General features: G+C 37.0%; 1 protein-coding gene across 1 annotated transcript in view; it reads right to left on the bottom strand.

The window, feature by feature from the left end:
* VPS13B (vacuolar protein sorting 13 homolog B) overlaps window positions 1–16,706 on the bottom strand; it is an 828,197-nt gene that overhangs the window by 742,945 nt on the left and 68,546 nt on the right. The window contains 2 exon segments of the mRNA XM_043601463.1: window positions 651–818; window positions 11,860–11,980. Coding sequence (XP_043457398.1) covers window positions 651–818; window positions 11,860–11,980 — 289 coding nt within the window.

The following is a 16,706-nucleotide window of genomic DNA, read 5'->3' as shown; positions in this document are numbered from 1 at the left end:
AAGTGGGACAGCCAGGATCCAAACCCATGTAGTCTAACTTCAGTGCCAGCACTGTTACCAAATACATTCCCTGGCAAGTCATAGATAAAAGGTGCTCACAATACTCTCCTCACTACCTTTTCAAAAAAAAAAAAAAATGTATACTCCTTACCCTATCAGAACATGTATCAATAAATATTAGGATTTATTACTATTTCTTCTGACAAAACTAAGATGATCCATAAGTCCCAAATATGCTCTGGAATATACGAACCTAAAATGTATATCAGTCAGATATATAGTTTTGCCATTACCAAGCAATGCAAAATCAAAGTGTTCCCTTTCCTCCTTCAAATCCATTAAAAAATTTAACTGTTTTTATTATTACAACCCATAGCATTGTAAAATATAATACACTTGAAATATGCATGCAGTAAGAAAGAGTAAAACTTAAAAAAATTAAAAATTGAGTTCCGGATTTGTTAATCTAAGGGTCTATTAACCTCCTGTAATTGTATGCTAAATTATATTTTATATGTTCATTTTCTAGGCTGAAGGCAAAAAGCTCTCATTAGATTTATCAAAGAGCCAGTTGGCCCAAAACTGGTTTAGAAACCAAAACAACTATTTCAATAATGGAAAAATCTAAACTCTTTTTAGTATTTACTCACCAGAAATATCCATGAATGCACGATCCCATAATTCACCTACTGTATAGCATTCTGCAGAAGTGATATTGACTGAAAGAACAATATCATCTTCAACATATTTTAGTATGAGATTATTTATAACAATATTTACATTATTTACAACTCGTCTAATCAGACTCTGCACATAACCTACAAAATAGGAAAAAAAAAAAGGATTCAATTAGCCATAAGTCTATCAATAAATAATTATTCTAAAAATGTTACTGAACTTAATGTACATGATAGGTGGATATCATTCGGCATATTACACAAAGAGGAAACTAACAGTCAGGTAGACAGGCTTGCACAACTGATACAGCTATTATGTAGCAGATCCACCACCAAAAAAACATTACCAAGTTCTATATGATGAAGTGTTCATATACTAAGAGAAATCACAGAGACTACACCTTTTTAATAACATAATACTATATCCCATTCAGTGATAATCCTATATTCAGTAGTTTGTCTGGCTTCTGCCTATTTAAAAACATTTTCCCAACTGAAAAAAATTACTACATGCTGATTATTCAATGTATTGAAGAAGAATTGCTTCTTTAAGACTGTTTTTGAGCCAGCTGCCATCTTTTCTTCCTACTTCTAATAGCCATAAATATATTCAAAAGTTAGTCTGGCAGGAGGAAAGATAGGAGAAATATGACCATCATAATGGCTTCAAGTATTTCCACTTACTAATATAAAATAATGAACTAGTGGAAAGGAGAGAATATAAATGAGGAAGAAAATGTAGACAGAATTTAAAGAGGTGAAAAAAACACAGTGAATAAGAAAAAAGAAAAGTATTGAAGGAATGAATAGAGAAAACCATAATGAGAACACAAGGAAATAAGAATGAGAAACAAATAAAAAAAATCAAAACAGAACTAGTGAACATTCTTTTTTATCCCTAGCGGCCTAGAATCTCCAAACTTTTAATTTCATGCTTCTGTGGGATACTCCATAATTTCATAAGTTTCTCACGCAATAAATTTGAATATAGACACATTAGTGAGGAATTGAAAATATTAATAAAACTAAACATAAACAGCGTTTTTAAAAACGCAGGAAGAAATGATTTCACTTGATTTCCCACTATAAAACCTATTTAAAAGCTACTTAAAATGTCAGCTATTTCATGAACTGTTTGTATTCAGAACTTAACTGGACAAAACAGAATCAACTTCTGTCAGCAGCTGATATTAGTAACATCTATAGTAACTGCTGAGAGAAAGCCTATTTAAATCTATTCAACCATAACATGTTTGCAAAAACCCACTCCTTCATTCATTCCCAAAGGATACAAATAGGAAAGAAATGTAAAACAACTAAGATCAAGTTTTCCTCATATATGGAAACTATTATCAGCTTTTAGTGTGTCAATATGCTACAATATGTCAATATGCTACAAAATTAACATACACAGTATCAATAAATTGTAAGGTATAAATATTTTTATAAGAGTAAATGCTAAAATAATGCTTAACAAATTAAGCTTCTAAAAGAAATTTTAAATATCAAAAGTTTCAATCTTGGAATGTATATTCCCGCATGCTATTACTACTCAACACAGATGTTAAAAATAAAAATAAAAATGAACATCCTGTTTCTAAGAAGTCAAGAACATGACTAATATTGGTTTTCCTATTTCTGAAAAACGTGTCATCAATAAGGAATTTATAAAAACCTCTTAAGAGTTCAGGAGTTTTTACTACCTTCAAAAGAAAAACTCTCAAAGATAGAACTGGAGAAAATAGATAATGCAAGAGAATAGAAACATAATACTGTAAATGTATTTGAACAGACAGAACACTAATGACAGATTTTCATCTATTTTTTAACATCTTCCCTCAGTTTCTCATTATAAAACTAGCATACACGTTGAGATGGATAAGCCAATTCACCAAAGATAAACAATAAAATATCTAAAAAGAACTACTCCGAGAGACTATATTTCCTTATTAAAAATATAACACCAAAGTAACAGTAACTAATGGAAAAAATGATACAGTATTTCCCTAATCCCGCATATAACTCAGCTTTAAGTGAGCTAAAGAAGAGTGTCAAACAGCAGATCTACTAGCTCTCATCACTAAATATTTAGGGACTCCCTCAGAGTATATCTGGTCAGATGACGTAACAATAATCCAGGTCTTTTCCACAAGCATCTAAAAATGTAAGGTCACTCTGGGAATAGAACCTCCAGATGTCATACTGGATGCCTCTAAAACAACACCCTGTTAGTAATCAACCTTTCCAGAAATTCCTACCATTATCCAACTCTCTCCCACCCACAAATCCCATTCCTCCAGAAACATACGTCTATGCCCACAGGACCAAATAAAACACTATGAACTTTCACTGACTTCGCTCATGCTCTTCTCTGGTTTAGAATATTCTTTGTCCATTCTCCCTACTCATTATAGGCCCAGGACAAATGTCCTCTCCCCTACATCCTCTTCTCCAATGTCCTCCAAAACCTACACAATATTAAGACCATCTCTACCACTTTCCTTAGGCTTAAGTTATTACTGCCATTTGTGTATGATTAGATATAATTATTTTCTCTGTTAAACTATGAAATCCTACAAAACAAAGACTAGATTTTATTTATGTATGTATGTATGTATGTATGTATGTATGTATGTATCTAATACTATTAAATTAAATGACATGTAACAATTTTGGTTACAAAGACAACAGCTATAATCTATCCTGTTTTCACTGGGAAGTCAAGTTGCTGAAACTCAGAAATTGCATGGTTGATGACATGGTTACCGTACCTAAAAACATTTTCGTGTACAATTTGAGGGTTGTGAAGCATCATGTAGGCAACTTATGTTCAAATTACTACAGGTAAAGTTCTTTTTAACATTCTTGACTTTTTCTCTAATTTCAAAGAGAGCACAAGAGAGGCAGAGGGGGAAAGAGAGAATCTTAAGCAGGCTCCACACTCAGCATGGAGTCTGATGAGGGGGGCTATGATCCTGGGATCATGACCTGAGCCAATATCAAGCGTGATGTTCAACCAACTACCCCATTTATGCACCCCAGTACTTCCCATTTTTGACAGGTAGATACTGATTTGTATTATTTTCCTATTCAAGAGCCACCCATCCTTCAAGGTGGTACAAAAAATGACTACTGGCAACACCAAACTGTTCTCAAAAAGTATCTCTAGATCTATGTAAATGTTCAAACTTAAAATTATAACCACAGCCATAACTTTGCCCTAGAAAATTCTGAAACCAGAAATTCAGCTCTACCATGGAAGAACCTTAACATGGTTCCCAGGCAGGATAAGGCTGCCAGAAAAGAGTCCTCAAATAACCATATGAGTCAAACTTTAAATAAAATGATTTACCATTATCCAGCTGGATTCTCAAATTATCCCTTTTTTTCCCCCTTTGGTAAGATTAACTTTAACTGCTCTGCCTCCCAGTAATTCCCCAACAAGTTCAGTTACTTCCTAAGCAACTCCTTTACGGTGATTTATGTCAGCATAAAAGAGGATACTAGTCCTCCTGTTAGGTAAGGCAGGAAATCACTTGTTAATCCAAAAGCTACCTTAAAGTTAAAATAGAATACAGCTCTGTTTTATGCTTCTAAAAATAGTATTTCTTCAGTTATTTTTATGTTTTACAGTCTATGCTGCCAAAAATAGAACAATTTTCGCAATTCTGACTATAAGGGTAAATTCTAATAAAGGCTCTAGGGGATCTTTAAAAGTCTGCGACCTGTTTTGAGTAGATTCAATTTAGCCAATAATTTTTTATCTGTGAAATCAACAACTGACAAAAGCTTTAAATTCATCATAAACAAGCTCTTTCTTAAAAGAAAAAGATGTGTAACAAGACTTAACCATTAAACCTAAAACCGATTATTCTTTGCCAGGATACTGGTGGAGAATATTTAATACAACGAGCTGAGCTCATATAGGAATTTTTTAAGGGATATGCAGTCAGAAATTTGGAGAAGTAAAAGGACTGCCCATTTAATAAATGACAACAAGATAGGGTTTAATTTACATTTTAATTCGCCAAGGATTTTTCCCAAGGAGTTAATTAGTAGGCAAAAATTTAGAAAGTTCTGGGGCGCCTGGGTGGCTCAGTCACTTGAGCAACTGACTTGGGCTCAGGTCACAATCTCACGGTTTGTGGGTTCGAGCCCCGCATTGGGCTCTGTGCTGACAGCTCGGGATCCTGGACCCTGCTTCTGATTCTGTGTCTCTCTCTCTATGCCCCTCCCCTGCTGATGCTCTGACTCTGTCAAAAATAAATAAATGTTAAAAAATAGAAAGTTCTGGAGGAAATTCAAGGGTAAGATGGCAGCAGAGGAGGGCACTGGGCTCAGCATGTCCTGCTGACCACATAGATTGCACCCACATCTGCCTAAATAACCCAGAAAACCACCAGAAGACTATAGAACAGATTCTCCGGAGCCAAGCATAGACGAGAGGCCCCCAGAAGAGGGTAGGAAGGGTGGGGAGGCGGTGTGCACTACCCGGACTGACGGGAGGGAGCCAGGGCGGTGGAGGGGCAGCCCGCAGGGCAAGGCAGAGCCCCTGAGTCTGGCTTGCAAAAGCGGAGGGGTCGGACAGAGTGAGTTCTGACAGCTAGCAGAACTTAACATCTGGAATGTTATAAGTCAACAGCTCTGCTCCGAGAGCAGGAGGGCTAGAGGACAGTGGGAGGGAGAGTTGTTGAGCCCCGGAGGACATGGCTCAGCTTGGCAGGGAACAAAGGCACTGGCCAGCGCCATCTCCCTCACCCATCCCCCAGCCAAAATCCCAAAGGGAACCAGTTCCCGACAGAGAACTTGCTTGCACCGCGCAAACACACCCAACACTGTACTTCTGCAGACCCATCCCTCCAACAGGTCGGCCTCCCTTCCAGTGCAGCAGGGCCCCTCCCAAAGCAGACCACCAAAGGCAAAGCTAGCTGAGTCTGCCCCTCCCGACACTGTGCACCTTGCCAATCCACCCCAGCTAATACGCCATATCCCATCGAACCAGCACCACAAGCCTGGCAGTATGCAAGTAGCCCAGACAGGGGCCACACTACTCCACAGTGAGACCTGCCCCTGGGAGAGAAGGTAAGGTACACACCAGTCTGACTGGCCCTGGCAGTGGGCTGGGGGTACATATCAGGTCTGACTGCGGCCCCGCTCACCAACGCAAGTCACTCCAGACAGCACAGAGGAAGAGCCCTGCACTTCCCCGCCACCCCAGGGACTACCCAAAATGACGAAACAGAGGAATTCTCCTCAAAAGAAACTCCAGGGAGTAGCGACAGCTAACGAACTGATCAAAAGCGATTTAAGCAATGTACAGAAAATGAATTTAAAATAATAGTCATAAAATTAATCGCTGGGCTTGAAAAAAGTATAGAGGACAGCAGAGAATCTATTACTACAGAGATCAAGGGACTAACAGTCAGGAGGAGCTAAAAACTGCTATCAATGAGCTGCAAAATAAAATGGATGTGACCACAGCTCGGATTGAAGAGGCAGAGGAGAGAAAAGGTGAGTGAGAAGATAAAATTATGGAAAAAGAGGAAGCTGAGAAAAAGAGGGATTAGAAAAATCCAGGACTATGAGGGGAGAATTAGAGAACTAAGTGACACAATTAAGCGTAATAACATATGCATAACTGGGATCCCAGGGGAGGGAGAGGCAAAGGTGCTGAACATGTACGTGAAGAAATCATAGCTGAGAACTTCCCTGATCTGGGGAAGGAAAAAGGCATTGAAATCCAAGAGGCACAGAGAACTCCCTTTAGACATAACTTGAATCGATCTTCTGCACGACATATCATAGTCAAACTGGCAAAATACAAGGATAAAGAGAAAATTCTGAAAGCAGCAAGGGATAAACATGCTCTAACATATAAAGGGAGACCGATAAGACTCGTGACCGATCTCTCTTCTGAAACTTGGCAGGCCAGAAAGGAATGGCAGGAAATCTTCAATGTGATGAACAGAAAAAATATGCAGCTGAGAATCCTTTATGCAGCAAGTCTGTCATTTAGAATAGAAGGAGAGATAAAGGTCTTCCCAAACAAACAAAAACTGAAGGAATTCATCACCACTAAACCAGCCCTACAAGAGATCCTAAGGGGGATCCTGTGAGACAAGGTACCAGAGACATCACTACAAGCATGAAACCTACAGACATCACAATGACTCTAAACCCGTATCTTTCTATAATAACACTGAACATCAATGGACTAAATGCTCCAACCAAAAGACACAGGGTATCAGAATGGATAAAAAAACAAGACCCATCTATTTGCTGTCCACAGGAGACTCATTTTAGACCTGAGGACACCTTCAGATTGAAAGTGAGGGCATGGAGAACTATCTATCATGCGACTGGAAGTCAAAAGAAAGCTGTAGTAGCCATACTTATATCAGACTAACTACACTTTAAATTAAAGGCTGTAACAAGAGATGAAGAAGGGCATTATATAATAGTTACAGGGTCTATCCATCAGGAAGAGCTAGCAATTATAAATGTCTATGTGCCGAATACCGAATACGGGAGCCCCCAAATATATAAAACAGTTAATCACAAACATAACCAACCTTATTGATAAGAATGTGGTAATTGCAGGGAGCTTTAATACCCCACTTATGGCAATGGATAGATTATCTAGACACAGGATCAATAAAGAAACAAAGGCCCTGAATGATACATTGGATCACATGGACTTGGCAGATATATTAAGAACTCTGCATCCCAAAGCAACAGAATATACTTTCTTCTCGAGTGCACATGGAACATTCTCCAAGATAGATAACATACTGGGTCACAAAACAGCCCTTCATAAGTATACAAGAATTGAGATCATACCATGCACACTTTCAGACCAAAATGCTATGAAACTTGAAATCAACCACAGGAAAAACTCTGGAAAACTTCCAAAAGCATGGAAATTAAAAAACACCCTATTAAAGAATGAATGAGTCAACCAGGCAGTTAGAGAAGAAATTAAAAAATATATGGAAACAAATGAAAATGAAAATACAACAATCCAAATGCTTTGGGGTGCAGCGAAGGCAGTCCTGAGAGGAAAATACATTGCAATCCAGGCCTATCTCAAGAAACAAGAAAAATCCCAAATACAAAATCTAACAGCACACCTAAAGGAACTAGAGGCAGAGCAGCAAAGACACCCCAAACCCAGCAGAAGAAGAGAAATAATAAAGATCAGAGCAGAAATAAACAATATAGAAACTAAAAAAACTGTAGAGCAGATCAACGAAACCAAGAGTTGGTTTTTTGAAAAAATAAATTGATAAACCTCTAGCCAGGCTTCTCAAGAAGAAAAGGGAGAGGACTCAAATATATAAAATCATGAATGAAAATGGAATTATTACAACCAATCCCTCAGAAATACAAGAACTTATCAGGGAATACTATGAAAAATTATATGCCAACAAACTGGAAAACCTGGAAGAAACGGACAAATTCCTAAATGCCCACACGCTTACAAAACTCAAACAGGAAGAAATAGAAAACTTGAACAGACCCATAACTAGCAAAGAAATTGAATCAGTTATCAACAATCTCCCAACAAATAAGAGTCCAGGACTGGATGGCTTCCCTGGGGAATTCTACCAGACATTTAAAGCAGAAATAATACGTATCCTTCTCAAGCTGTTCCAAAAAATAGAAAGGGAAGGAAAACTTCCAGACTCATTCTACGAATCCAGCATTACTTTCATTCCTAAACCAGAGACCCAGCAAAAGAAGAGGACTACAGGCCAATATCCCTGATGAATATAGATGCAAAAATTCTCAGTAAGATACTAGCATACCGAATTCAACAGTATATGAAAAGAATTATTCACCATGACCTAGTGGGATTCATTCCTGGGCTGCAGGACTGGTTCAACATTTGCAAATCAATGTCATACATCACGTTAATAAAAGAAAAGAACCATAGGATCCTGTCAATCGATGCAGAAAAAGCATTTGACAAAATTCAGCATCCTTTCTTAATAAAAACTCTCAACAAAGTCGGGATAGAAGGAACATACTTAAACATCATAAAAGCCATTTATGAAAAGCCCACAGCTAACATCATCCTCAATGGGGAAAAATGAGAGCTTTCCCCGAGATCAGGAACACGACAGGGATGTCCACTCTCACCGCTGTTGTTTAACATAGTGTTGGAAGTGCTAGCATCAGCAATCAGACAACAGAAGGAAATCAAAGGCATCAAAATTGGCAAAGATGAAGTCAAGCTTTCACTTTTTGCAGATGACATGATATTATACATGGAAAATTCGATAGACTCCACCACAAGTCTGCTAGAACTCATACATGAATTCAGCAAAGTCGCAGGACAGAAAATCAATGTACAGAAATCAGTTGCGTTCTCATACACTAGTAATGAGGCAACAGAAAGACAAATAAAGAAACTGATCCCATTCACAACTGCACCAAGAAGCATAAAATACCTAGGAATAAACCTAACCAAAGATGTAAAAGATCTGTATGCTGAAAACTATAGAAAGCTTATGAAGGAAATTGAAGAAGATATAAAGAAATGGAAAAACATTCCATGCTCATGGATTGGAAGAATAAATATTGTCAAAATGTCAATACTACCCAAAGCTATCTACACATTCAATGCAATCCCAATCAAAATTGCACCAGCGTTCTTCTCAAAGCTAGAACAAGCAATTCTAAAGTTTGTATGGAACCACAAAAGACCCTGAATAGCACAAGTAATTTTGAAAAAGACGACCAAAGCAGGAAGCATCACAATCCCAGACTTTAGCCTCTACTACAAAGCTGTCATCATCAAGACAGCATGGTATTGGCACAAAGACATATAAATAATGGAATAGAATAGAAACCCCAGAACTAGACCCACAAAAGTATGGCCAACTGATCTTTGACAAAGCAGGAAAGAATATCCAATGGAAAAAAAAACAGTCTCTTTAATAAATGGTGCTGGGAGAGCTGGACAGCAACACGCAGAAGAATGAAACTAGATCACTTTCTTACACCATTCACAAAACTAAACTCAAAATGGATAAAGGACCTGAATGTGAGACAGGAAACCATCAAAACCCTAGAGGAGAAAGCAGGAAAAAAATCTCTCTGACCTCAGCCGCAGCAATTTCTTACTCGACACATCTCCAAAGGCAAGGGAATTAAAAGCAAAAATGAACTATTGGGACCTCATGAAAATAAAAAGCTTCTGCACCACAAAGGAAACAATCAACAAAACTAAAAGGCAACCAACGGAATGGGAAAAGATATTTGCAAATGACATCAGACAAAAGGCTAGTATCCAAAATCTATACAGAGCTCACCAAACTCCACACCTGGAAAATAAATAATCCAGTGAAGAAATGGGCAGAAGACATGAATAGACACTTCTCTAAAGAAGACATCCAGATGGCGAACAGGCACATGAAAAGATGCTCAGCGTCGCTCCTCATCAGGGAAACACAAATCAAAACCACACTCAGATACCACCTCACACCAGTCAGAGTGGCTAAAATGAACAAATCAGGAGACTATAGATGCTGGAGAGGATGTGGAGACACGGGAACCCTCTTGCACTGTTGGTGGGAATGCAAACTGGTGCAGCCGCTCTGGAAAACAGTGTGGAGTTTCCTCAAAAAATTAAAAATAGACCTACCCTATGACCCAGCAGTAGCACTGCTAGGAATTTACCCAAGGGATACAGGAGTGCTGATGCATAGGGGCACTTGTACCTCAATGTTTATAGCACCACTTTCAACAATAGCCAAATTATGGAAAGAGCTTAAATGTCCATCAACTGATGAATGGATAAAGAAATGGCTTATATACACAATGGAATACTATGTGGCAATGAGAAAGAATGAAATATGGCCTTTTGTAGCAACATGGATGGAACTGGAGAGTGTTATACTAAGTGAAATAAGTCATACAGAGAAAGACAGATACCATATGTTTTCACTCCTATGTGGATCCTGAGAAACTTAACAGAAGACCATGGGGGAGGGGGGGAAAAAAAGGTTAAAGAAGGAGGGAGCCAAAACATAAAAGACTCTTAAAAACTGAGAACTGAGGCTTGATGAGGGGTGGGAGGGAGAGGAAGGTGGGTAAGGGGTATTGAGGACAGCACCTGTTGGGATGAGCAGTGGGTGTTGTATGGAAACCAATTTGACAATAAATTTCAGAAAAAAAGAAAGGAAGGAGGAAGGAAGGAAGGAAGGAAGGAAGAAGGAAGGAAGGTAGGTTGGTTCTGGAACCATCACATCACTCCAAGTAGAATTAGAAACATTCAGAAATAAAATATCTTCTTCTGGCACCTTCTCCAGCTGTAGCAATTAATCTATTCTAAAGCCAGAGGTATTATGGAGTCTTGTTAGATGAAATTCAGAATATATAAAGCATCAGCATTAACATCACTATAACACTAGTTTAAAATATTTAATCAATTGAAATTTAACTTAGAACATATCTGAGGAGGAGGGCTATGAAATGCTGTACCTAACACCAGTCTGTTAGTAGATGGTGCAAGAAGACTGTCAAAACTTAAAGGTTAAACCCAACAGAAAGCCTACAAACCTTTGGCGCAGAAAACAAATATATACTAACATCAACTATACCTCTGAGAAAAAGAAATGACTGATGAATAAAATCAAAAGAGAAGTGACTGATAAAAACAACCCCTAACTTAAAAAGGCAACAATGCACTCCGGCCACAGGGCTGATAGGTCATGATCGTGGTTTTTTCTTCATTAAATAGTTACTAAGCAACTGTTATTTGTAAGCCACTACTGTTCTAGGTAAATAAATATTTCAGGAAGTAAAAAAGATGGTGATCCTCCTGGTGAATTCTATAGTTTACTGAAACTCAGAACAATCTAGTGTCTTTACTGTTAATCAAGAAGGAAGGGGAACAAAGAGACTATGGGAAAGCAGAGGCATGTCTTTGCTCGGACAGGATGTAAGAAAGAAACTTTAGGAACAACCTGCTGCAAAATATCATCAAAATTTGAACAGAAGACATTTTGGAGGGCTCTGGACTCAATGTGTTCTTATGTTATGAAGCAAACCCACATACACATGTACTCTAAGTATTTTAGGACACTAAATACTAAAGTGTATATTCTACAATTGGCTACAACAATGATTAATAACAAGTGTAATTTTGGCCTTAACAAGCCCATTCAGAAGTTACCTGGTGGTAAATCAGGATCTGTGGGAGCAGCCTGCTGAATTCTTCGGGGTTTTACTGATGATTTCGTGTTCTCAGTAGTACTACGGTTGGTAGAATTAGAACCACAGCTTTCATGGTCATCCTATTTTTAAGAAAAGTAAAGTATCAATCATCACTCAAGAATTAGGAGACATATTTCAGTTAAATATATAGCTTAGGGTTACTAAATTTGATTAGACTCTAATTTTATTTTTTAGCTCTAAAAATCTGTATACCAAACAATTCTTATAATTTACATTCTCAAACACTGTTTACAAATAACGAGTAGTTTAAACCACAAATTCTTCCTTTCTTGAGTATCTAAACAAACCAATTGATAATGTCAAGAAATCCTTACATATGACTTTTGCAAAAAAAGACTATTAAACAAAGCTTTAAACACTTGCCATTTGAATACAAAATAAATGGAAAAGGTCTTAATTGTCTCCTGTTTGTTGTTTACATGGTAAGACCCCCAGTATTGTGTGTGTTAAGAATCCAAGCTGTCTTCTTAATCACCTTAATGATTAATCTTAATAATCCTTAGAATCCTTTGCATCCTATTATTTTTACTGAATTATTATTCTCATTAAACATAAGGCTTAATTGGGTTTTGATATGGATAGCAAAAACTTCAACACAACACATTTTCAAAACATATTCCTTTATACAGTGCAAACAGTACACTTTTCTTACCTTGATTCAACAAGTTTATATAATGCTCTTATGTGCTAATTGTTGAATGTACAAAGCCAAATTAGATATAATACTAATTTTCAGAGTCCACTAAAAACATATATAGCTTGTTTTACAGAGTACTTTATTTTTAAGTTAGGAACAGAAAGAACTATTAAGAACTATTTGGAAGAACTAGAGAGGTCAGGCTTATAAAAGTATAGGAAAGTTTTAGGCTAAGATTGGAGGCTACATAGAGGCAAACGATTAGCAAAAGCAGCATATATGTAGGTAGCATGTACAAGAAATAATGATTAGTCAAATAAAGCCAAAGTATACAATGTAAGGTGAAAGAACCACACCGGAAACTAAAGGCATGAACCAGTTCAGTAAAAGTGAGATAACATTAAGAACTATAAAGATGCGGGGCGCCTGGGTGGCTTAGTTGGTTAAGTGCACACGCTCTCGCTCTCTTGCTCTCTCTCAAATAAAAATAAACATTAAAAAAAAATAAAAATTTAAAAAATTTAAGAGAACTATAAAAATGTTCTGTCTTCATTCTACTTGGCCGTACTTCAAGATTTGGTAATTAGGATGCCAATAACCAATAAGAAAGGAGATTTAGTAGTTCTAGTAGAGGAACAAGAGTAGGAGCAGTAAATGAATAGTTCAAAAAGTGAGTAAGAATTTAAAGCGTAAATAATAAACATAGATTGCCCCTTCAAGAAGACAGGCAATATAGGAAGGAAATAGATTGGGTAGTAATATGAGGTAAAAGCATCAGCCATCTTCTTATTCCCATTTTGGGGATAAAAGAGCACATTTTGGGGCACCTGGATGGCTCAGTCGATTAAGCATTTGACTCTTGATTTTGGCTCAGGTCATGATCTCAGGGTTCGTGAGTTCAAGCCCCACGTTGGGCTCTGTACTGACAGTGCAGAGCCTGCTTGGGATTCTCTCTCTCCATCCCTCCCCCATTTGTGCATGCTCTCTATCAAAATAAAATAAACTTTAAAAATAAAAAAGAAAGCAATTTGCCTTACATACAAAGGCTAACTGATGGTGCACTGTGCCTCATCAATTTATTAATCAATAATAAAACTATTTGATAATACAAGAATGGTGAGGAATTCAGTTTTCTATTTTACATATTTGAAGAGAAAAATTCAAGAAAAGATGGAAAACCACTAAGTTTACCAATCTAATAAGATACTAAAAGAAAATAACAATAATAAGACCTTTAGACAACAAAATTTTTATTCAATGCCACCCTAAGAGAACAATTATATAAGATGAATCTTTTATAAGACAACACAGCTTCAGATGCTAGTGATATATTAGCAAAAGAAAATGTTTGAAACTTCAAGACAAGCAGACAGTAACAGATTTGCTATCTTAAAAAAAATTCACATGAATTTATGTCATTTTAAGTTAATGCAAAACAAACTTCACAGTGTTTCATTCTACAAAACAACTTCACTATTCAATCTTTATAATGACATCTTCTGTTATTTTGGTGGAATGTTATAGTCTCTAAATACTAAAGGACTACTACTATGAATAAAACCTTACTGTAATTACTTTTAGTTCAGCTTACATCCTTAAAAATGTCTGTAGTCATACACTTCTGCACAACGTTAACATTAAAACACACTATTAATTTTTGAAACATATGGTTGTCTCAAAAGCCCAGAAGTAAAACATGTTCATTAAAGAAATGTGAAAAAGTTCCAAGTGAACTGCCAAAACTAGCATAATTATGAAAATATTTAACACTGAAACCATCTGAAATCACATACTGTATATAGATTACAGTGATGTCATAATAAACATTCCAGCCAAAATGCACTAAAACTACTGCAGTCCAATAAATCTGGCATACATGAGATGACAAACATTTTAAAGTAAGAGAACAAGTTTTTATTTTTTAAAAGTGATTAGCAGCAAAAAAAGGGTAAAGTGCATAGACTATAAGATTTCAAATAGTTAAAAAAAATAACAGTGAAGAAAGCTTCCCTACAAATTACACATTTTTATTATTCAAAAGAAAAAAAATAATTTGCTTAAACAAAATTTGTAATAATCCTGAAATTTTAGTCACTTTAAAAATGACCATTAATCATGGTACTTACAGGAATATATACTATAAAACAAACACTACCAAATGTGCAAATGCAAATCTTTCTTAATTATAGTTAGGAAATTAGGGTTGCATATATAATTAGAAAATAATCCTTTTCATAATTTCACCTAGTTTTCATTTCAATTACATCTTAATTGCATCAGTCACAGATCAGCTTCCATTCAAATCCTACCTCAGCCAAATTAAATAAAAAGCAAAACAAGAATTACAATATTTACTATTAAAATTAGAATTACTTCCATCATTATGAGCTCACTATCTGCTTCCAAATAGTATGCATCATTTTTTAACACATTTTACTTCATTGAAAGTCTCTAATTTCTAATAAAAGATACCCTGTTCTCAAAAATACAAACTAAAATGTTTTGAGGTCATTTTTAACCCCAAACACATTACAGTTATATCTCTTATTTAGGTTGCAATTTTCACAAAATGTCTGGTAAGTACATTTCATGGTAAAAGAATGTTTTCTCTTGGGGACCACATAGCTATTTCTGAAAATACTGCCCTTTGCTCCTCATGAAACAAGCAAGAATGTCATTTCCTTACAAAAGTTCCTAACAGAGGGAAAATGTGGTGAACACCATATGTATGTAAATACATCCATTACCTTCATACTGACAGATGATAGGATCAGGTTGCATACTTTTCACCTTAGCCCTCATAAGGGTGAGTCAGTTAAAACTTGAAACCCATCAACTCCCAGATTCACAATGGTATGAGTAAGATTGAGGATAGAACTTAAAACAGGTGGCTGAATCATTTCAACTCCTTGGTTAAAAATAGACCAAGAGATGGGGTGCCTTGGTGGCTTGTCGGTTGAGCATCCAACTTCAGCTCAGGTCATGATCTTACGGTTCATGAGTTCAAGCCCCGCATCGGACTGTGCTGACAGCTCAGAGCCTGGAGCCTGCACATTCTGTGTCTCCCTCTCTCTCTGCCCCTCCCCTGGCTCATGCTCTGTCTCTCAAAAATAAACATTAAAAAAATTTTAATAAAAACAGACAAAGAGGTTAAAATGCAACAAAGAATTGAAGGGAAAAAAAAACAAAGGCAGCATCAATAAGTGATGTGCTTTAAGCTCTTCAGCCTCATGGCATGCAGACAAGCAGAAAAGAATGAAGGCTTACCTGAATGCTCTGGTCACCAAAAAAGCCTGAATGAAATACAGCGAAGGGCCTTGCAAATGAACTGATACAGAGCTTGTAAGGACATGCACCTCTACCCTCTCCAGTAGCAAGTACAACAGCAATTGTCAGATGCAATAAAGAATCTCTAAGAGAAACCCTGAATTCCAGAGTCAGAGAGTCAAATAAAGTCACCAAAGAAGAGGTATATTTGGAGAACACAAGAGCAAGCCCAGGAAAACACATTCACTCACATTCATGGTCGAAATTAGAATCTCTGACTCACGTCTACCCTGACAGCAATATTAATCAACTTAATTTTAGTCACTAAAAAAAGTACCTTGCACATTTAAAAGAAGGAATGCGTATGCCCCCAATGTCTTCACACATCAACTGCAGCCCACAGAAGAGGCTGCTTACATCTTTTCTCCCATCAAGGGTGAGAACATGAGGTGAGGGTGGGCGAGAATGCTGTTGATGCCCCCGCTTACATTATTTTACTTGATCCTCCCAAAAGGAAGAACAGCTAATCTGACAAGCCAAAGCCAAACATTCATTAAGCCACGTTTTAATAATGAAAGACATCACTGTACTAACTGTAAACACCTGTGTGGTGGGGCCTGTCTTCTATCTCTGAGATCCATGCTACTCAAGTAACAGGACCAGAGCCATTTATGCCAGATTAGCCTCTCTGTCTCCTGCCTTCTTTTCAAACACACAGAGCCACCTGAACCGGAATACTTCCCCAGCCAGAAAACAAACTGTGCTGGTTAACAGCAACACATTTAAGGAAAATCTGTTGTATATTATTGCCTATGACATCCCCTTCACTCTTATCACTAGGCATATATAATTATTGCCAACCTCTCCTCTTTGTAGAGCAC

Source organism: Prionailurus bengalensis, chromosome F2 (genome assembly GCF_016509475.1).
Source record: "Prionailurus bengalensis isolate Pbe53 chromosome F2, Fcat_Pben_1.1_paternal_pri, whole genome shotgun sequence".
Lineage (NCBI taxonomy): Eukaryota > Metazoa > Chordata > Mammalia > Carnivora > Felidae > Prionailurus > Prionailurus bengalensis.
The sequence above is the reverse complement of the archived record's forward strand: the minus strand, read 5'-3'. Positions and strand labels throughout refer to the sequence as shown.